General features: G+C 40.6%; 1 protein-coding gene across 15 annotated transcripts in view; it reads right to left on the bottom strand.

Annotated features, from left to right (window-relative positions):
* The window catches only part of TENM2 (teneurin transmembrane protein 2), a 612,801-nt gene that overhangs the window by 20,733 nt on the left and 570,609 nt on the right, over positions 1-21,459 (bottom strand). For 12 of the 15 annotated variants that reach the window (XM_054288118.1, XM_054288119.1, XM_054288117.1 and 9 more), the window contains 9 exons: positions 17,991-18,110; positions 15,738-15,999; positions 14,788-15,055; positions 13,502-13,645; positions 11,771-12,020; positions 8,816-8,836; positions 4,745-4,977; positions 3,123-3,277; positions 1,754-2,628 (listed from right to left, as the gene is read on the bottom strand). In XM_054288118.1, coding sequence (XP_054144093.1) covers positions 1,754-2,628; positions 3,123-3,277; positions 4,745-4,977; positions 8,816-8,836; positions 11,771-12,020; positions 13,502-13,645; positions 14,788-15,055; positions 15,738-15,999; positions 17,991-18,110 — 2,328 coding nt within the window. The remainder of the gene's footprint in view (positions 1-1,753; positions 2,629-3,122; positions 3,278-4,744; positions 4,978-8,815; positions 8,837-11,770; positions 12,021-13,501; positions 13,646-14,787; positions 15,056-15,737; positions 16,000-17,990; positions 18,111-21,459) is intronic. The other 3 variants (XM_054288120.1, XM_054288123.1, XM_054288125.1) reach the window with 1 other exon arrangement.

The following is a 21,459-nucleotide window of genomic DNA, read 5'->3' as shown; positions in this document are numbered from 1 at the left end:
CTGTAATATTTAGATCCAAAGATGGTATTTAACTACCACTGACCTGAGGCAAAGGTTGTGCATCTTTTCTTATTTGATCTTGGAAAAAAATCTGCAGCACTATGTACACATTAAATGATATTTTCAGCTGATCTCAGTAAGACATCAAAGCCCCTACCTTCTGTATTTCCTTAGGAATCATAATAGAATTTTGCTAATAAACCATGTTAACTTAGCACTAGGTTTGACTCTCAGACACCAGTTATACCAGTTTTGTAACCAGTAACTTTCTGATGACATTTTTTAAATGTTTTATGGATATTCATGTAGAGTTTTACATTAATTTGCTGTTTAGTTTCTGGTGTTTTGAGAAATACCTAATTTATATGACTGCACCTTGAGCTATCTATTGAGAAACAAAAACCAAAAAAACCTTAGAAGGGCATTCACATATCATCAGCAATAATATGAAATTTATTCTGTCTAGTCCAGTGAGCTTTTAATTGAGCTTATAATCAGCAGGTAATACCTTCATGTGGTCATGTAACTGGATTATTTGTGGTGAAGAATTAATTTTTGCCAAATATGAAGGACAAAGAAGCCCCTGCCCAGGGGGAGGCCCGGGCTGGAGGAGAGCAGTGAGCGGTTGGGCACGCAGGGCCCCACGAGAGGGCACTGCTTTCCTTCCAAAGGGAACTGTGTGTGCAGCATCCCTGCTGCGCAGGGCAGGCATTCCCAGCACACTGAGCACAGCTCCCTCCATCCCTGCGTTTCTTACGTTTTCTCTGAACAGAGGAAACAGGTGGCCAAGCTGAACGCATCAATAAACTAAGAGGTGTGTGCCATTGCTAGGCTGTGACTTGAAAATAAGCCTGCCATTTAAAATTAAATGTAAAGCTTATTCCTATTTTCTACTCACTGATTTGGGGAATGATATTTTTTAATCATTAACTAATTCAGGCAAAATATATGGCATCATACTTGCCATACTTAAATATATTTTTCAATATGTCATTTACCTTTTCTTTTAAATATTTTTTTATCAAAAAATGGCAATGAGACTACTAAGAACAGGATAAATATTAATAAAAATTGGACTAGTTTTTCTAGATTTTTAATATACTTCTGAACCTCATCTCTTCAGATGAATTTCATTTAAAGAGGAATTTCTGTCTATTTAATCTATATGCTCATGAACACCAGTGTGCTTTTGGGTTATCTACAAATTATGGAAGTTACACCAGGGGTCTGACAGATAGCTGGGGATCTAATTTCCTCACTTGTCTCAGGAATGAACAATCATTGAAGTTAATCAACATTTTAACAACCATGAGTAATATATGAGGCTGAAGAGAAAGAGAGATAATTTGAGTTCCAGAAGAAGCTGCAGCACGAGGGTTCCTAGAGAGAGCAGCTCTGTGGGAGCTGCAGGGGGAGTGCTGGGCTGCTCCGGCTCTGGGCAGCCGTGCTGACCATGAACAGCAGCTTAACTAGGCTGGGGTTCCAGCCACGGCACAGGTCCTCTGTTCTGGGTGGAGATGAGCTGCCCCAAACTCAAACTCCAGGCAGGATTTAGGGGGATCAGCACCCGCCCAAAGGATGCCATCAAAAGCCACTTAACCATTTCCATCATCACCCTGGATTGAGGCACAATGGCCTTACTCAGTATCATTGAAAAACCCACAACAAATTGCAGCAGGGTCAGCCTAGGGCCTACTGACTACCGTTTTGATAAAATAAACGTATGCTTTAATATATCCAAAAACATTCTTACTCATAAAACGTTGTCCATCCTGTTTCATCGCTCTTCGTTGCTAAGAGACCACTGTTTCCATTATATGTCATTAATCCGAGCTCCAGGGTCTGCGTTGAGACCAGCTTGAGTCCCCCATTGGTGCCAACGGCCAGGGTGACAATCTGATTGTCCGGCATCAGCAGGTGGCGGGGCATCCCGCTGGCGTCCCGGCGCACCTTCAGCGAGTTGCCGTTGTTGTCCATCACCTCCGTGACATCGTTATCGCTGCTATAGGTGAAATTGTACAAGTACTCCCCAGTAACGAGGCTCAGAGTGTACTGGTGAATCCCATCAGCATTGAAGACATACAGCTCCTGTTCTCCTGGAGATGCAGCTTCATATTGGTTAAAGGAATTAAGAACGGGCCTGTTTTTACTGACAGCCCTAATGCGGATATTTCCGAGATCAGCTATGTAGATGGTACCATCTGGGGCCACAGCTAAGGAAGATGGTGAATTTAAGATGGCATCAGTGGCATACCCATCATCCCCAGCATAGCAATTACAGTTGACATCATTTTTGCAATCACAGTCTGAAGCTGCCCCTGCAAGAAGGCATATTTCTCCATTGGTAGTTACCTGGCGGAGCCGATTAATTTTTTTTTCATCTGTCTCACTGATGTAAAGAACTCCTGTGTGTGAGATGGCAATGGCACTGGCTGATTCAAGTGCAGAATGAATAGCCAGTTTGCTAAGAGAGTAGTCTATACCAGGAACCTGGCAGTGCATGGGGCGTCCAGCAATAATGCTAACTTGATGGTTTTCTGTGATCCGTAAAATAACATTGTTCTCTAGGACATAAAGGGAGTTGTCCATGGGATTGACAGCGAGATCAGTAGGCCACTCCAGCCGTACCTATGAGTTGCACAAATTATTACTGTAAAACTCGAAACTGAAAAGTACACTCCTAGTGTTTAAAATTCCACGTGTAACAACAGCAAATTAGTGAGGGGTTTATCAGTGTAAATCATGAAACCAAGTCATGAACGGCAACTATTTCAAACAATGATTTTGTTTTTCGGAAATATTAAAGCTACGTGCAGTTGTAACTTTGGCTAATTGTGTTTCTGTGCAAGAATGAATGCTACATTGTGGAAGCTCTACAATAATTACAGAAAAACAGGCAATTAAGACAATAACTCCCATTATCTCAACCTTATTTCTCTATAGTTGCATAAATAAACTGTGTTAGCCACAGTAAAAAGGATGGTTCGCTCATTTCAGTAACAAATCAACTATGTTATCATCTTGTGCTGCATAATGTATTTCTTAAGTGGCCAGGCAGTCATCCAAAATAGATGCCCATCTCTTCTAAGGCAGAGAGGAAAATAAATGCAGTAAGAATCTACCTGGGTGACATCCATGCTGGAATCACAGCTGAGAGGTCGAACAGCAGTTAGGTCATTGGAGCCCAGCAGGGTCGATATAATTCCATTCTGATCCACTTTTCTAATCATAGTGGCATCCACAAAATACATGAGTCCATACTTATCCACTGCAATTCCTGCAAATATAAAACCCAGGCTTCAGTGCAGCAGTGAGGCTCCTGGCTTCAAGGCAGGCTTTGTCTTGTTTATAAGATGGTGAAATTTGTTCACTTCCCCTGTTCCTTCTTCCCGCCCAACCTGAGCACAGGTCCTGGAACTCTCCCACAACCCATAGTTCTGCCACTGAAATGACATCAAGCAGGTTTATCCTTCAGGGCTCTAAAGAAAACCACAGAAATCCACAAACATGCCAAAGACCCAGCAGAATGCATCAGCTTATTTCTAGATTCAAGCTCTCTGATATATTACATAAACCCAATTAAAAAATTATCTCCTAATTTTACTCAGAAATTTGAGGCATTCCTTTCTTAATCTGAAGAATCTAATGAGCATGAAGAATTTTTAAAAAAGCTTTTAAAATACCTCTAATTTTTTTTTTTGAATACTAAGAGGACATTGTATTATTTCTGGATGTTTTTTTAATTCTTTAACCTGCTGCAGTGAAAATACAGAAAGAACCTCTGGTGTTTCCAGATGAAGACACAGGGGTTGCCAGCCTATAAAAAAGGGAAGGTTCAATGCCTGTCACACTGTGAGTCCTTAGAGAGGAAAGGCACAGAATGGAAGGGTGCTCCCTTGCAAGAACAGACAGATGATGCTCCCTGTTGGGAAGGAGGGCAGCCTTTTTCTCACTTGCCTTTCTTTCCTGCTTTGATTTGGTGCACTGCCTTGTCCATTTCTCAGGCTGAAAACAAAATATTGATCTAAAAAAAATTCTGTCCTCAAGTGGTTGCAGTGCTCATCCCACTGGGCAGTGAGAGAAGATACAGCTTCATCCTTTTAATTTCTATGTGTTAACTGAAACTACTTCCTATACAAAGAAACTGGAATTTCCATTTTTGTGAACCTTTATGATCATCTAGTTATTTTCAGCCACTAAAAAAACCCAAAGATGTTTGAAACACATGGCAATACACCTGATTAATTCATCCTCACAATTAAGATGAAACAAGAGAGAAAAAAAAAAAGCCTTAAAAAGAAACACATCTCCAAATCTCTATATCATCTTGAAAACCTTTTGTCAAAAATTAGAAACTGGAAAGGGCAAAAATCCTTTTATTTTTTCTCTGACTCTGAAGAAAAAGGAGATACATGGAGGAACAACTCAGAGAAAAGCCACAGCAAGCAATTTCTCTCCCCAAAGACTGCATCTCAAACAGCAATCAGTTTCCCAGTTCACACGCTGGCTACTTGGAGCGAGCGGTACCCTGCTAATTTGTGTTCTGTTCTCCTTTTGCAGCACTCACTGCCGGGGTAATAAAGTTTGCTTTAACTAAACAAAGCACGAACACTTGCCAATCCACTGTAATTAAAGCCCAGAATAAAAATCACCGAGCAAGGAGTGATTTAATTGCCAGATAATTATTTCCACATCCAGCCTAGCTGCACACAGCCATTCTCTCGGGCTTCTTTTCCTCCTTTACCTCGAGGGCTCATTAGGGTTGCGTCCACTGCCTTCCCTCCATCCCCACATCTGGCTTCATCAAAGGGCAGGCACTGCTCTCCTGTCCCTGCCACCACTTCAGAGTTACCAGCAAGGTCCTTCGTGCCCGTGAGGGACTTGACTCTGTAAATCCGTCGGCTATTGGTGTCCGACACGTAGAGGGAGCCTGAAACAGGGTCCACGGCCAGATAGTATTTATGAGCAGGATTGTTGCTTTAGAGAAAAAGAAAGCATAAAACAGAAACAGCTGAGCAGTCTAGAAACATCACAGGCTTTCAGAGCTTGGATACTCATCAGGCACAGAAAGATCTGGAAAGAAAGTCTGACACCTTTGTACAGAGGTGAGGTCTGAAGGACCATCACCTGAGGACCTGACTTGATTAGGGCCTGGTCAGTGCTCAGAGGGATTGTAATTTTAAATCTCACTCATCCTTCTACACTGAACCTTGCACAGCAGAGCCCAATAAGCCAGAGCTGCACAGCAGTCCTTCCTCTTGATCTCTTTAGCCCTTTAGATCTGCTCCAGGTCAATTCTCTTCAGCTTATCTGTTTCCCCCCTCCTGCTACCTTGTTTAAACTTCCTTTGGAAGCAGAAGTCATAGGAGTAGGATCAAAGAATCAGCTTCTGAGTTACTTATATTATGCCACAAGATTTGTGAGGTCTTGTATAAATAGGAGGCAGAGGCATAACAAATTTATTTCTAAAGCAAATTTGTTCTCATTGGTTCTTATCAAGAATCTCATTTACAGCAGATGAAATTGGTTATATAACTAAAACCAGAGACCCCAAGTGTCTGACTTTAACTCCAAACCTTCTGTTATTGAAAAACTGGTCCTCAGTTTGTGATTGGAATGGGCGCTCATATGGAAAGCTACTTCTCTTCTGAAATATATGTTTTTTGACAGCTTGTCACATTTTGGAACTACTTTAGCAAATCATCTGCAAATTGAGAAATGTCAATCTTCACAATATATATACATTCACACACACAGAACTGCAGTGCAGAAATATTTTCAAAATCTTGCCTGACTAATTTTACTCAGTTTATTCGTATTTTAAGCATGATGTGAATTTTCCAGCCTTTGGAGCCTATGGGTGAGCGTAAATAAGGTCAATGATGGTTTCAAAGCATAGAAGACAAATGAAGACGGGAAGAAAAAAAATGAAGGTTACTTACCAGTAACCAGAGATATTTGCCTCCAAATATCCACACTCCTAGTTTCATGTGGCAAAAGTGCCCATCTCCAAGAGTGAGGATACACAGAGGTAAGCTATGATGGATTAAGTCATTTCTTGAGCAGAATCGCTGAAACTATCATAAAGCCACTTTCGGCAGATGGATCCATCGGCACACCAAGATAACTGTGGCCATGTGGTCATGACCACATTTGGAGGAATGAGGAGGCCCCAAAATATCACTTTCTACAGTTATTTTCCTCAATGCCAGTCTTTGACATGCCATGGGTTTAGGTCAATAGTGGTTTGTTCTAAGACTGTAGAAAGTAGGAAGGAGATTGGTTGGATCTCAATTCAGTAGGCAGAGGCAATACCATCTGCTGAAGTCTAGGAGTGTAGAAATTAGAGATGAAGAAATACAATAAACAAAAAAAAATACTTGGCAGGTTTATTTCATGCATGGATCTCAGAGTACTTTAAAAAGATGGGTGTAGCACCCATTTTACAGAGGAGGAAACTGAGGCACAGAGAGGTTAAGTGGTGTAGACAAAGTTATGCAGGGAAACTAGTGACATGCTTGAGATTAGAGGACAATCTCATTATTCCCCAAGTTTGTCTTATTATCTTCAGCAGCAGACTGCACCTCTTCACTACACCCTTACCACATTCCTTCTCATCCCTCCAAAATAATGCTCCATAGAAAAATAGCTCTTTCCACTTTAGAGATTCCTCCAGTCTCCCAGGTATCTGAGCCATACAAACACCTGCATGTCTGTCACTGCTTCCAAACCCTTTCCAAACTCTGCTCTGTTCTCCCACCATGCTTTCCCCTCACACTGAAGAACACTCTGCTGTGGCACTGGTGTTGTGCTGCACCTCACAAACACACCCAGACTTAGCTCAAGGCTGCCCTGCAGCTGGTGCCTTTGGCAAGGCCCTTGTGCAAAAAGGTGCATTCCCCACCCTGGCCAAATGGGCACCTCCAGGAGCTGGGCACAGGCTGGGGCTGGGCACAGATGCTGCTGCTGGCACCTGGAAGGGAAGGTCCTGCTGGACTCAGTGCTGAGAGAGAGCTGCTCACACAGTGCCCAGGGGAGCAGCAGCCACCCTGCAGGAATGGAAGGGTCTGTCTTATTTTACACATGATTTTGCCAGGCTGTGCCCACCCCTACCTCCTCTCTGCCCTCAGCTAGCCCTAGGTGTGCCCAGGATGGGATAAGACATGAGTCAGGGTAAAGAGCAATGGCAGAACATGGGATATGGGAATATTCCCTCTCCTCTCCTGCAGTCATGGTGCATCCATGGAACTCACCCTGCCTTTCTCCTCTGGAATCTCCCCCAAGGCAGCTGTGCCAGGGATCAGTCACAAGCTTTGGTTCCAGATCAGAGAGCAGCTCACTGGAGCTGCAGACCTGTTCCATACTCCCCTCTTTCCTGAACTAGGTCAGGTAACAGATAGTGAAAAACTCAAAGCAAATTTTTGAGGGAATTTGACAGAAAATGACTGCTGGAAGGTAACATGCACTCTTTGTGCTCCCAAAGAATCATGAGACTATTACCTCAAACAGGGATTTGTTTGATAAATGAGTACTCAATATTTCTCAAACTGGCATCCGAGCAATTAAAGACCTCTGCCTCTCTTTTCTCTGCACCCTTGCAATCTTTCACTTGAATTATAGAAGGCCAAGGATTGTAACTTGCTTTAAAAGATTTTCCATGGCATTCAGGGTAGCTCAGAGGCCACTGCCAATAATGTCTGTGCCTCCAGCCCCCAAGTGAATGTGTGGTCACACCACCTGCAGCCTCACTCTGCTCTCTGAGGGAGCCTGGGACCCAGCAGCAAGTGCAGCTCATTCTCCCTGTTCTTCTCACAGGTGCATCAAATTCTGTTTCAACAGCAGCTTTTCTTTAAGCTTTACCAAAAGAGAAGCTGTCCAGCAAATCTTTAAGCAGATGGAAAACTAACTAGGCTTAGTTGAAGCAAATGAGGAGCCTCCAGCATCACCAATAATCATCAGCAAATTGTGAATGAATTCACCCAGATAAGAACAGTTAGGGGTGTTACTGTGCCAAAATATATTGTTAAGGGGAAATGATCCTGTTTAGTCCAGACCATCTATTCCATCAACTTGTCACAGAAATGGAAAGTATGGTTTTAAAAGGGTAATGCACAGGACACTATGAAACAGTTTACAAGAGCTCTTCTTGTTCTTGCCCTTAATTTCCTCCAGGGTGAACATCCTCCCTGTCCCAGGTGTGGCATGTCAGGAGGAACAAGTGTTTCCTATGCTGCAGCCATCCAGAAGTCCTAGTGCTCTCCTCCTGACATGCAGGAGGGTCAGGCCTCCCTCCTGAATTTCACAGTGACTGCTTCTAGTGGTTGCACACAGCCAGCCCCACAGGCTGGCTATTAAATGGGTTTGAAAAAAGAAATATAAACTAAATTATGGCAAAAGACAGCAGGTTCAGAAAATCATTAATGACCAGAAAATGAGTTTTTGACCTATATGCAGTCATTAGTGCTTTTGTGAACCTTTCTGGCATTTGTGAAAATGCTGTTGTAGTTTACCTTGACCATTTAGACCAATTATAGACAGCAGGGAGAGGTGTTTATCTGGAAGTTAGCTTGGGGTTCATTATACTTGCATTCTACTAGAAATTTCTAATTACTGTCAGGACTTATTGGCTGCTTTTTGACTGCATTTCGTAATTGCTAATGCTTATCATATTCATAACACACAATTAGCACATAAAAATGTTTCTATTTATGGTACATGAAGAACATAACATTACACAAGAAGCACAACACAAAAAGCAAACACAATGAAGCAAACAAACCATATCAAATTATATGGGAAAGAGCTCATGTCTTACCTATGTTTAAACTCTTTATTTCTTTATAGAAAGGGAACAGAAGAAAAAAGAACAAACAGTTAGCTGAAGAATAGATGGTAAAGCAAACATAGTATTTGTTTTATTTTACAAAAGGACACAGGAGAAGATATCTCTTTTCAGCACTAGCCTTACTTTGTTTCCAGATGAAGAGTGACTGGGAGGGGTAGAGCTGCAAGCTAATTCCCTATAGGACACCCCTGCCCCCACCCCCCTCCCCTCATATTTAGGAAAATTTCTGAACCACTGAAAGAATTTTTCCATGGAAATATGTGTAGCTTGGGGGCTAGGAGTGAGAGAAACTGGCAGTTCTCTGAATAAAGAACTGGGCAGGGGGAAGCACTGGTTTTGGACATTGTCTGCCAGTTGGAGGCAACCTCTTTAATCAAAATAGTTTTCCAACAGGCTATTTCTAGACACGTTTTTACTATGCAGTTTGTTTTTCTCTCCTCCTAGTCTCTAAAATAATTGCTTAAAGCAAGTTTGGATGCTCCTTGGTGTCTGTTTAAGCCTATCAAAGCCAATGTCAGGGTAAAAAAGCCCCTTCTAAGTGAGCAGTAAGGTACTGTACAATGGGAGATAAACAGCATTAACTGATCCACAGCTTACTGCCCAGACACAAAGCCCAAGGAAAAGTGCTCTCTACTTCCCACAAGAAAATGAACACACTCTCCACTCACACAGCATCTCACTGTGTTGGTGTAATTTCCATTCAGGAATATGCACTAAACAGAGCAAGGAGGTTTGTGACTCCTGATCTGCAGCACTCCAGGCACAGCCCCAGGTTGCAGCCCCACGTGCAGTGCAGTGCAGCCCAAATTCCTGCTGGACATTCAACCAGGCACCTTCACAAAGCTCAGTGTGAAGGAAATATGTACAATGGGATATTCTGACACATAAAGGCACTCAAGATTTATAGGGGCTTATGTGAAACCAAAAGGACATCAGCTGTGAAATCTAAACAAAGTGATGTTTTTGGTTTGCAATATTTGAGGATGTACTGATTGCAACATAACCCAAATTACTTGATATGAGCTGAAGACTCTGCTCTCATTCACACTTAAATGGCTCAAATCTTCAAACTCTTACCCATGTAACTCATGCAGATCTCAAGATGAGCATTGAATCACAATTACTGCTATAGATCATGTTTGCTGGAATGGACCTTAATTCACTTTAGAGGAACGGGGGGTAAAAGACATCATAATGCAAATCCTAAAAATCTGTATGTCAAGTCCTTTGCAGCTGTCCAACAGCACTCACAATGCATCAGCTTCATTGTTAATTGCTTCTAGTTATAACTGAAGCTAAAGAAACTATGCTATGGAAAACAGACTTTCATAAAGGAGGTTGTGGACAACAGCAGATAAAAATCCATCTTGTATTATTTTACTGATGTCCTTTTCAATTTTCCCTCATGATGAAAACCCAAGTTCCCTCTCAATCTCTCTCACAGAGAGAGGAAGCAAAGTACTCACACTAATACTGTTGTAAATTTTGAGGCAACATTTTCAAACACAAGGTGGGCTAGCAAACTGTCACTGGCTGATATTGGTGAGGTGCATAAAAATGCATTATAAGAAATATCCTAATCTGAAAATGTTTCTCCTCACCTATAAAGCTCTAGTCCTATTTACTACAAAGATAAAAAGATCTGAACAACTTAGAAAAAAAATAATTAGCATATTCTGTATAGTGCAGAGTTATAGTGCATATTGATATAAATATTTATAGCAGGTCACACTTCCATGCCAGCTACCTTCTGTGGTTTAAACTGAGCTGCTAGCAGAAAGCACTGGATGATCCATGACTTAAAAAAAAAAAAAAAAATATAATGAGGCAGCCTGATGGTGTATGAGGTAGGTGTCAGAGAGTGATTTCAGAGTTGAATTGGCCTGAATCAGATCTCTTTTCTTTTCTATAGAATCAGAATTCACAATAGTGACATCAACAGGATGACATGAATGGAAGAGAGGTGTAAAATAGAGCTAGGCCTCCTATTCTTTAACAGTCCAATCATTTTGCACTTTTTCTCACTAATTAAAAACTAAATGTGGAAGCAGAGGAATTGCTTATTGGTCATATCATTAAAAAAAGACTTGTGACCTAAATTCACTCAATATACTTTGTAGTTGTATCCAATTTCCAGGAGCACCAATGCTGCTGCCTGAGTGGGCTCCAGGACGGGCAGCAGACAGCCAGGGCATGCTATTTTTCCTCATTTTTCTGCAAATACTCAGTAGTGCTGTAAGTATAAGGTCAGTTACGTGAGTTAGGGTTTGAAGCAATAGCTCTTGCCTCTCCTGGCAAAATGAAAAAAGGAGATGGAACAGAAATGGGTGAAGTGGTACATTCTACACTCATGCCTTCCCTATAAAGTGATCAAATCTTAAGGTTGGAGCAGGGCACGGGACAAGGGGAAAGAGTCAAAATCTTAAAAAGAGTTCTGATGATGCAAAATGAATCTGTATGTCAACCTGAACTGCACTTGTCAACCTAGAGAAAGAGACTCACAAGCATGGAGAAGAAATGTGAAAGTGGATCTCAAAACCACTGGCAGGAGAAGCTTCCCTCTGACCTCATGAGATTGTTACACCTCTGCCTGTCACTGTGGCTCAGTACCTAAGGGCAGTCAGTTCTAGACTTTTCAAACCAAACTAAAAGATGCACTGAGAGAGGACAGAATCAGTGATTACTAAGGAGACAGAAAGAGACGCTTTGTACTTTCTGTACAAGTTAATTTCTGCTCTTAAGTCCTTCACTTTAATCACTGCTCGGATAAGTTACAGACTTTGAACTATGCATTTCTGTGCCCCATTTCTCCACTGGAATTTAAATAGGTTGAAAGTGACAATGTTTTTCAAAATTATAAGAAGTAATGGTAAAGGCTGATTTGAGCAGAGGCTCCAGAAGCGAAGCACTGAGGTGAAGCCTTACCTCAGCTCCAGGATGCTGGTGACATTCCTGGAGGGGAAGATACGCCGGATATAGTTAAAATCCCCAACAAAGAGACTTCCATCAATACCCACTGCCAGTGCCACAGGGGCCAGGAGCTTATTTCCTTCTGCCAGGCCATTGCAGCTGGGACAGGAAATGCTTCTGCGGCGCCCGTTGCCCATAATGCTGGTTATCACAGCTGGCTGCTGAGTGAGAAACTGATTTTCTCCATTGCCTTTGTGCAATATACCTAAGGACAGAGAGGAGAAGAAGTGGTTATTACCACTGTTCATTGCAGGGGACTTGAGGCTGTTTTCTTTTCAACAGCTGCTTTTAAGGACTGTACATTGAAATGACTCCGGCGTTCGGTTTTTCAATGGTGCAAAAAGAGCAGGAGGATTTCGCAGTTGTAAAAATAAAGGTGTAATGAAGATTCAGTGTTAAAACCCACACACATACGCACCCACAGACCCAAACCTACACTCAAGAGTCCTTTGGTATTCATTATGGAAGAAAACCCTGCCACACAGTTCTGGCCTGAGATTGTGGTTTAGGTTTCTGAGTGGGTGGAGAAGAGCAGCTCCTTATTTGTGTCTCACTCCAGTTTCCTGTATCATGTTTTGTTTGGAATTCTGTGCCAACCTTACTGTTCTCTTTCCACCTCTCAGTCCTTCACACTTTTTTAATGGAAAATGAAAAATGAGAAATGGAGGAACCAGAGAAAATGATAGCTCAGAAAATGAAAAGATAGGAGAAAGATCAAACTCCCAGAAGGGCTGCTAAGGATCAATGATAAAAGGCAAGAGGGAAGCTGGTGGTACAGATCTCTATTAGACTCCAAGAAAATACCTCCAAGATAGGATTTATCTTCAAAATATTTGTTCAAAGAGCAGACCCCTGCTCCAAGAAGGGAGTGGATTTTCTGACAGTGTGACCATATTCTGTGTCATCAAAAACTGTGGAAATCTGGCTGGAAACTTTCAGCTTCACGTTCTTGTGGGAATGAAGTTGCATGACCCTAACATAACTGGCTCCCCACTGGTGGCAACACTCTCTGTTGGCATGTGGACCCAAATGTGGATCCACTGCCCAGCACTGGAAGTGAGTTCAAATAGCCTGATCTTGCCAATTCTGAACAATAATTTAGATTTATTAGGCAGAAATACAATTTTTTACTTGGTAATGAGCAGCAGGAAGGCTGCAAACAACATTTTGCAGGGAACAAATAAAATGTATTCTGAGCATTCAGCTCCCAAAGAGTTGTTGGCAAAATACAAAGATCACGAAGATTCAGCTCAGGATATGGGAATACAAAAAAAAAGATGAGGAAAAAACAAACAGGTGACTATTGAGAAAGGCAAAGGAGACTCAGTATCTTGTCCCAGACTCGTACTCCTTGTAAGCTGCATCTCAGGATAGGGGGAAAAGGAGGTCAAGCAAAAGGAACCAGGAATAGATGTGGTTAACATGAGGAAAACAGGGAAGACAGAAAGATATTACAGGGGAATAAATGAAAAACAGAATAAAGGATAAAGATTAGGACTTCAAGAAATTCAGCATTTCTAGAACAGTAAAAAATGTGTTAAAATTCTACAGAAATTTTCTGACAACTGACATATGCCTCATACCTTAGTGAGCTAAAGATGAAATAAAAAGAGTGGAGAAATTGCAAGTTTAATGCAAATAAAAACTCCATGTAGGACGGCAAACACAAGGAATGAACTAACTCACCACTCTTGACATTAAGAACATGATGTTTATCCAGGGACCATCCTCCTAAGTTTGAGGGATCCAGTTCAAATCCTTGCAGCAGTGCTGTCCTCTTCTCCCATAAAATGAGACTGGGGCAAGTCTCATATTCAAACCCCACAGACACTGAAATGAAATAAAATCTAATATACTTGCTGAACAAACACTGAATTAAATGTCCAGAGCATGAGTATTCCAGTCCCCCAGCCCCCTCAAGAAGATGGAGTGATTACATTCCTCACTTTTATTCTAAAATATTATATTCAGATCTTTGACTAGACACAAATTTAAAACTTCATTCACATGTACTCTGCAGGGACCTGATCACTTCTGTTTTAATAGCTCACACTGGGAAGTGATGGGTTTGCTGAGAGGAGAGTGAGAAATAAAATTTTTAAAATATAGTAAAATTTTATTAAATAATTAAAACTATCAGATAGCAGGACAAGATAAATTCTTAATTTGCCAGATGTTCACAGCATTTATTTAGCATATTCATTTTACATACTATATACCAAAGGGCAGTGAAAACTTGGTGTGCATTTAAGCACAATTACACTGTAAGCATTACACAGGAAAGCAATATCCCATGTAATAACATAAGAAAGTGAAACTATAGCAAAGAAGAATTTAGAAATTATAGAAAATAATAAAGATTTTTTAAAAAAAGCTGCTCTTTCCACACTGGCACAGCTCTGATGCTCATTTTTAACACTGCTGTATTACAATTATTCAGACAGTCAATGAAAACTGAAAAATACTATGATGATCACTCTTCTTCCCACCCACTAGAACCAAGCTAACTAAAATTAGCTGTAGAACTACAAGCCTGAACAGCATTAGAGGAACAGCATTTTCATTTCAAATGTGTTAGACCACAAGAGACTACAATAAGGGTATGTGTGAAAACCCAAATGCACTGCAGACTGCCAGCCAGTCCAGCAAGAGGATCATTTTATAACTAAAGAAAATAAAATTATAATGATGGATTAGGTTTCCCTAAGTTCCTGTGGCCAGTTTTTCCTATTGCCTGGTTTAAACCTTCTAAGTCAGGTACTGAGCAGGAAACTCAGGCACATTGATGGAGTTTAGACCCTCTGAATATTATCTTGAATGTGTAAAAGAACCATAATACAAAGATAAATTGTGTCAGGGAGACAAGAACTGTTCAGTTTACATGTGCTCCTCCATAAGGAAGTTTGCAGTTCTCTTATTTAGAATTATAGGTGTTGCTTGGAAAGTCTTGGAGCTTGTATATGCTGACTTACCTACAGCATCTGACAACCCATAAACCTTCTGACCATAGGCATCTGTTTTGTCCCAGATAAATGTATATGCCAAGTTGGGAGATGCCTGAAATGATTTTTGGAACAAATGCCCTTCTACTGCTACCATCAAATGAACTTTGATCAGATTGAGTGGCACCAGGGTCTGAGTCATGATGATCTTCAGTAAGGATTTGTATCCAGCAGTGCGGGAACTCAGGTAGCTGAGCTTTATACTAGAGCCAGGGATCTCAATTTCCTCATGAAGAACCTGGGAAGGAAAGACATCAAACACTTTACATTAATGATTTTTCTTTTTTTTTTTTAATGTATCACCTTGTGTATTCTTATGAACTTATGTCTTTCTCTTACTGGGAGTAGATGTCCTCAAACCAACACAGTTCAGGTGACATTTCTGACAAATAATTATTTGGTGTCTGTGTACACAACTTTTTAAGAGCCCACTGCTGGCAAAAGGGCAAATAAGCACAAGCATTTTTTACTGCAAGTTATATGCAAGGGAAACATAAGAAATATCATAGGAACCCACAACTTCCACTAACAGTATAAAGCCTAACTGAATACAGCAGTTGAAAAAATAGCACCAGTAGAGTTTGCCCTTGTCCTAATTAAGAAATAAGGAAACTGTGGTCAGGACCACATACCAAGCCTTTGCAAAATTCTCTTGAAACACCTAAGCTGGCAACTGAAATACACAGATATACTTGACATGTTGTATGATAACGGGAGAGTGCAAGGTGATCAAAGATAAATGTGTCTGGGTGACATAAACCTGCAGCCCTCATTAGAAAACCTGGTACCTGTCAGAACAAGTGCAGCTCTGCAGAGACATTTGCTGTAGCAATTCCAGGGGACACGTGGTGACCTGTGCCAGGTCAGAAGTGTCACCTGCCCACTGATTTGCCCACCCTGCTCACTCACACTGTTCTTACCTGGGTTTCTGGCACAATGGGATTGCGGCTGGGAGCGTCACTAAAGAAAGTTGAAAGTGGTGATGAAATGATGACTGGGTCAGGACGGACAAAGCCACTGAGATCACAGCTGGGAATGGAGTTCTCCTCTGTCTTCATCACAAGTGTGTCCATGGCATAGAAGCTGTTCCATGGCAGCCACACTGTCCTTTCCTGGCTCATGAATGGGGCCCGCTCAAAGTGCAGCGTCAGGGATGCTCCACCATTTGCAACCAAGTCAAACCTAGAAAAGTGTGGCCTTTAGAAGTGGCAAGACTGAGTAATTCCAGTAATCACATTCCTGGCTAATGAGACAGCTACAGAGACATACCAACAGTGATGGGTATTTATCTGGTTTTGGCTGGGATAGAGTTAATTTTCTTCCTAGTAGCTGGCAGAGTGCTGAGTTTTGGATTCAGGATATAAGGATGATAACACAGAGGTGCTTTTATTAAAGTAGAACAATGCTTACACAGAGTCAGGGCCTTTCCTCCTCCTCACCCCGTCACACAAGGGAGCAGAATGAGAGGCAGGAGGGGACACAGCTGGGAGAGTTTACCCCAACTGAACCGAAGGATATCTCAGATCATACAGTGATATAGTAATATACAGTGATATATATAATTGCCATTATATAAACTAGGGGAAAAGCTGCTCAGAACCTGGCTGGGAATTAATTTATCTTTCTGTTATTTTCCTTTTTACTACAGTTTTTATAATTATTATTCCAGTTATTTAACTGTTTTTATCTCAATGCAAGATTTTTCTTACTTTTACCTTGTGATTCTCTCCCCACATCACCAGAGGTAGGAAGAGTGAGCAGACCATGATTATGTTTTAAATGTCATGGTTCCAATGATCAATAATGGGATGTGAACCTCTGGCAACTAAACTGCTGAAAACCAGCCAAGACAAGCAATGATTTGAAGTCCCTTAGACAAAGCTCATTCCGATAAAATTATAAATTCTGTATTAAATAATTTAAAAAATACCCAACAAACAAACCACCACATTTATTATTACAAGTCACCTTTATATAGAAACAGCAGAGAAGCCAAGTGCATTCTGAGCAGAACACTGAATTATCCCTTTCCTAAAAGATCCTGTCCATCAAACATAAAATGGGACACATGGCAGTAAGAGAACAGTAATGAGAAGCATTCTACAAGTAAGAATTCCTGTCCCCAAGATAACTGATCTATCATTTTTAAGAGAAATTAGGTGTTTCAACCTAATTTCCTAAATTCCAACTCCCTACACAATCACAGCAGTAATGTGGAGCTGTGTAGGCATTTCAAACCTGGCTTAAATGAGAAATGTTTCCAGGTTGTTCTGACAACAGAAACAGGTATCATTTGTTTTATGTAAATGCTGGCAACATAACAAATTACTCAATGACATCAATAATCTATGCAGATTTAAATATGGTTCAGCTCACCATTTACTGCAATTTTAAACTACTGAAATCAATATTTTACTTTTATTAAAACAGATTAATATTCTGGAAAGTATGGAACTTCAATACTCCCTATAGTTCAGTTGACTTGTATTAATTATATCAATTCCATTGTTTTTATGCAAGACCAAGATAAAATGGCAAATGTTTACAATGCCTGTGTCAGATAAACTGTTTTAGTTACCACAGCCAGTAAACCAGATAAACCATGACACAATGACTTTTGTTTATCTGAATTTGTGTGCATTTCAAATAAGCTGATACAAGGGGGGAAAAGCACTTTTTTGCACAGCAGGAAATTGTCTAAATATATTCAATTAGAATCTTCTGATTACATTCTACCCTGAAGAAACTCAAAAGAGAGTGTCTCTTCAAAAGCAAAGAGAAACAGAAGGGAAATTTTAACAAAATATACTATTCTGTAATGATGCTTTCTTTCTTTCCTAGAAGTGTTAGCCTGCTCTGCATTTTAAAATAAAATATTTCTTGTCTCAGCTGGATATTGCTGTAGCCCACAAATGTTTTCATAGATACAGAGCAATTTATTTGAAAGGAGTGTGCCTGCTAACACGTCATTATCAAAGTCAGCCCGTCCGTATTTACATGCAGTTAGTATTCAAAACGCCACGTGAAAAATTACTTTTGTGTTTACTTAATAGCTCTTTGCCCTGGGAGGAAGGCAATGCCTGGTGCCACATGGTTCCATTAGATCACACCATCTGTTAATCAGCAAAGACACTGCAGAGCACCCAGGGGCTCAGGGGAGCAGGGACACTCACGTGCCATCCTGGCGAGTGATGGTGTAGCCGTACTTTGGATACTTGACAAACGACACGTTGACCCCAACTAGGGGAGTCCCATCTGTAGTCACCACTTGGCCTCTTATCAGAGACACAAGACTGGAAAAAAAAGAGAATTAAAGGTAGTAAAGCTAATTACAAAGGGAGGTTATGTCATTTTTAAGTGAAGTAGTGGAACACCTGTACCTCATTTATTCTAAACACAGTTTACTCCAAAGGTTTTTAGAATACTGAGGGACCACAATATTGCCCAGCTCCCTCTATACACCTAAGTGAAGAAAATGCTTGTTTATGCAGTGAGAAGTGCACACAGAATGGCAGTCAGTGCTCTTCTTGCCTAACAAGGGCTTGCCTCATTGTCTAATGAGGCTTTACAGAGTACAAAGCTCCCTCCCGTTCAGCCAGGCCAAAGCTGTGCCCCTGCAGCCACTGAAACTCCAAAACCTCCCTGCAGGGCACAGTACCACTCCTGTGGGTGCCTGACACTTGACAAATGTGGTGCAATGCCACATCTCTCTTTTGTATCACCAATTCTTCACATCAAGGTTCAAATTCCCTCATCTCAGGGAGTGACTGATACCTGTATACTGCATTCCAGCCTGGTTTGGAACCCTTGCTTGCACTTTGCCAAAAGGAGGATTTGGTTTAAAGTCCAGCTTTACACACAAGCAAGACAAAGAGTTTCTCTGGCCAGCAGGAGAAGCAGCTTTGTTTAACCTAAGGGAGATGAAGATGAGCTATTCCTCTAAGAGGCACAGTCAGATTTTTTCTTTGGCAAGTGCTCTGCTGCTGCTAAGTGCACAGCAGGCACAAAGTGCTGCTGCTCCCAGCTGGAGAGGAGTTCCCAGCCCCTGGCTCCTTTCCCTTCCATCCTCCTGAGCCCTGAGAGAGGCAGAATGGGGAGGGAGAAACTGTTTGGTAAAAGGGCAAGGGAGAAGGAAAAGCTCTTTGTGATGGCTTCCATTGCTACACTGGAAATGTGAAAACTGGAGAACGTGAAAACAGGGAGAGTGAACTCCTCTTAACCCATAATCTCAGGGATTGTAAAACTGCACTTTGCTGTAGTCATGGGTGAAAGGATTTATATATTCACCGGTCTGTGCCTCCAGCACGAGCCTCCAGCTCTGCTCTGCTGACAGAATGGGGATGAGGAGCCCTTCCAGCAGGACTGGGGCTGCTCCCAGAGCTCAGCAGCTCCAGGCACAGCACCCTGAGCTGGACTGGGGGTCTAACCTGGGCTGAGCTTGGCTGGGCTGGACACTGACAATGGGCCCCTGGCACAGGACAGCTCCTTCCATCAGCCACACCAGGCATGGTTTGCAGCTCTATTCTGCCCACTCTGAGATGTTCAGGGGCTGGGAGCTACATTTCTAACTGTATTATATTGGCTATTTAACTACTATTTCCTCATATTTTTATTCCAAACAGGGTGCAATATTTTCTTCAATACTACATTTAAAAAATCTAATTAATAAAAACGAGCCATTTCTGTTACTTTCCTTTTAGTGCTTCTTGACCTGTCAGGTCAATTTTTAATTTGCTAAATCAACATTTTGTAGCAGAATATGGAATTTAATAGAAATTGAAACCTGTTGAGAAAAATCTGCTTGGGAACACATTGGACCAAGATAATTGTCTTGGCATTATTCATTTTGCTTGAATTATTTTATGTGACAAACACACAGAAGTAGATGCAGGAAAAAAAGTCACTTAAGCTTCTCTAGGGAAACTGTGCAGATAGTAGATTTAGAAACAAATTGTCAGATAGCAGAAGAAAACTAATAATGCCCATGACTTAATTTTTTCTACCTTCAATTTTAATATGTTAGGAAATAATTTGAATAAAATATTTTGGTCAATAATATTCCTTTCTATTTCTAAAATTTTAAATAAGGAACACAATAGATATTAGAATAAGCTAAAATGCAGCTAAAATATGGACTTATAAGAAGCAATGTTTTGAATCATAGTCACACATACAATCACCTTTCTTTGGTAATCTTTTAAAAGTAACAGAAAAACTGAACTGATACAGGAATTATATATTTTTTTTACCAAGGAATTTAAATGTGGCTTTTTTTTTCCCCTGGAAACATCATTTAATCTTGTTTCTGCACAGAAAAAAAAATCATTGAGATTTACCTATTTTAGCAATCAATACATTTTGTTATTTATTCCTTTACAGTAGGAAATATATTTTTTTTTCTTAAACTAAGACTGGGAAAAAAACCCCAAACCATTATTTTGTCTCACTTTTTCATGTCTTTCAATGGAATGACAGACTGAGCTCAGCAAACAGCTTACAGACACAGGAGCTACTTTTTGAGACTATGGCAGCTTCAGTATATGGAAAAGTTGGAATTTCAACTTTGTGGCACTTTTAAACGACAAACCCATCAGTTCTAAAACTTACAACTTGACACTATACATTACATTTGCCTAAAATTGGTACCGAAAATAGCAGTTGAGGCATAGAATTATCAGAAGTACCTTCTTAACTTAGAGGTGAAGGCCAATTTTAACATCATTAACAGGTCATTTGCAAAGATGTGTTAAAATCTGCAGTGTAGTTCAGATGAATAAACCAGAACTAAGAGTCCTACCACGAGGAACATTAAAAAAAAACCCCAAAACTAAAGTTTCCAATGAGTTCTTTTTTTAAAGGAATGTCAAGATTGAACTGCTCAGCTCCTGTTTAGTTTAGAGCACTAATTCACAGAATCACAGAATGGGTTTGAAGGGACTTTAAAGATCATTTTGTTCCAACCTCCTGCCATGGGCAGGGTCACTTTCCAATAGATCAGGCTGCTCCAATCCCTGACCAACCTGGCCTTAAACATTTCCAGGATCAAAAAAAGGTGAAAGCAGAACAATTTTTTTCTATTCTTTTTAACAACTCCATATGTGTATGCATGGAGTATTTTATAGAATAGCATAAAATCTATATTCCATAGAGTAGGATCCAACAGGAGTTTCCTGATGGAATATGGAAATGATTGTGCACAGCACAGGGGTGAGTACAATGGGGACCTGCCTGGTGTATCCAGAAACATTATGATCCTCTTTTCACAGACAAATATTTAGGGACATGCTCTACATCACCCACTAAGCCTGTAATGGGATCCTGACTGAGAAAACTTCCTGCAATGAAGTGCAATCCTTTGGGTGTTATCTTAAATGAATCTCTTCCTTCAGTATTAACTTTGGTGATATGAACATAAATAATATACTCATCAATTTCTTAGCATCTTTCCATGGAGACCTATTTATATAATATTGATAAATACCAATCTTCTTGTAAGCATACAATGGCATCAAATATTAATTAATGATGTGCTGGCTTTTAGATTCATTGCAAATATATAATTAATAGTCTTAGAAAACACACATAGAAAAATAAAAAAACAAGAAGAAAAAGAAAGCCCAGTCAGGTGGATCAATGCTACAA

Source organism: Melozone crissalis, unplaced genomic scaffold (genome assembly GCF_028551555.1).
Source record: "Melozone crissalis strain CALT ecotype California unplaced genomic scaffold, PUWL_Pcris_2 ptg000061l_1, whole genome shotgun sequence".
NCBI classification, from domain to species: Eukaryota; Metazoa; Chordata; class Aves; order Passeriformes; family Passerellidae; genus Melozone; species Melozone crissalis.
This window is presented reverse-complemented; position numbering and strand designations above follow the sequence as displayed.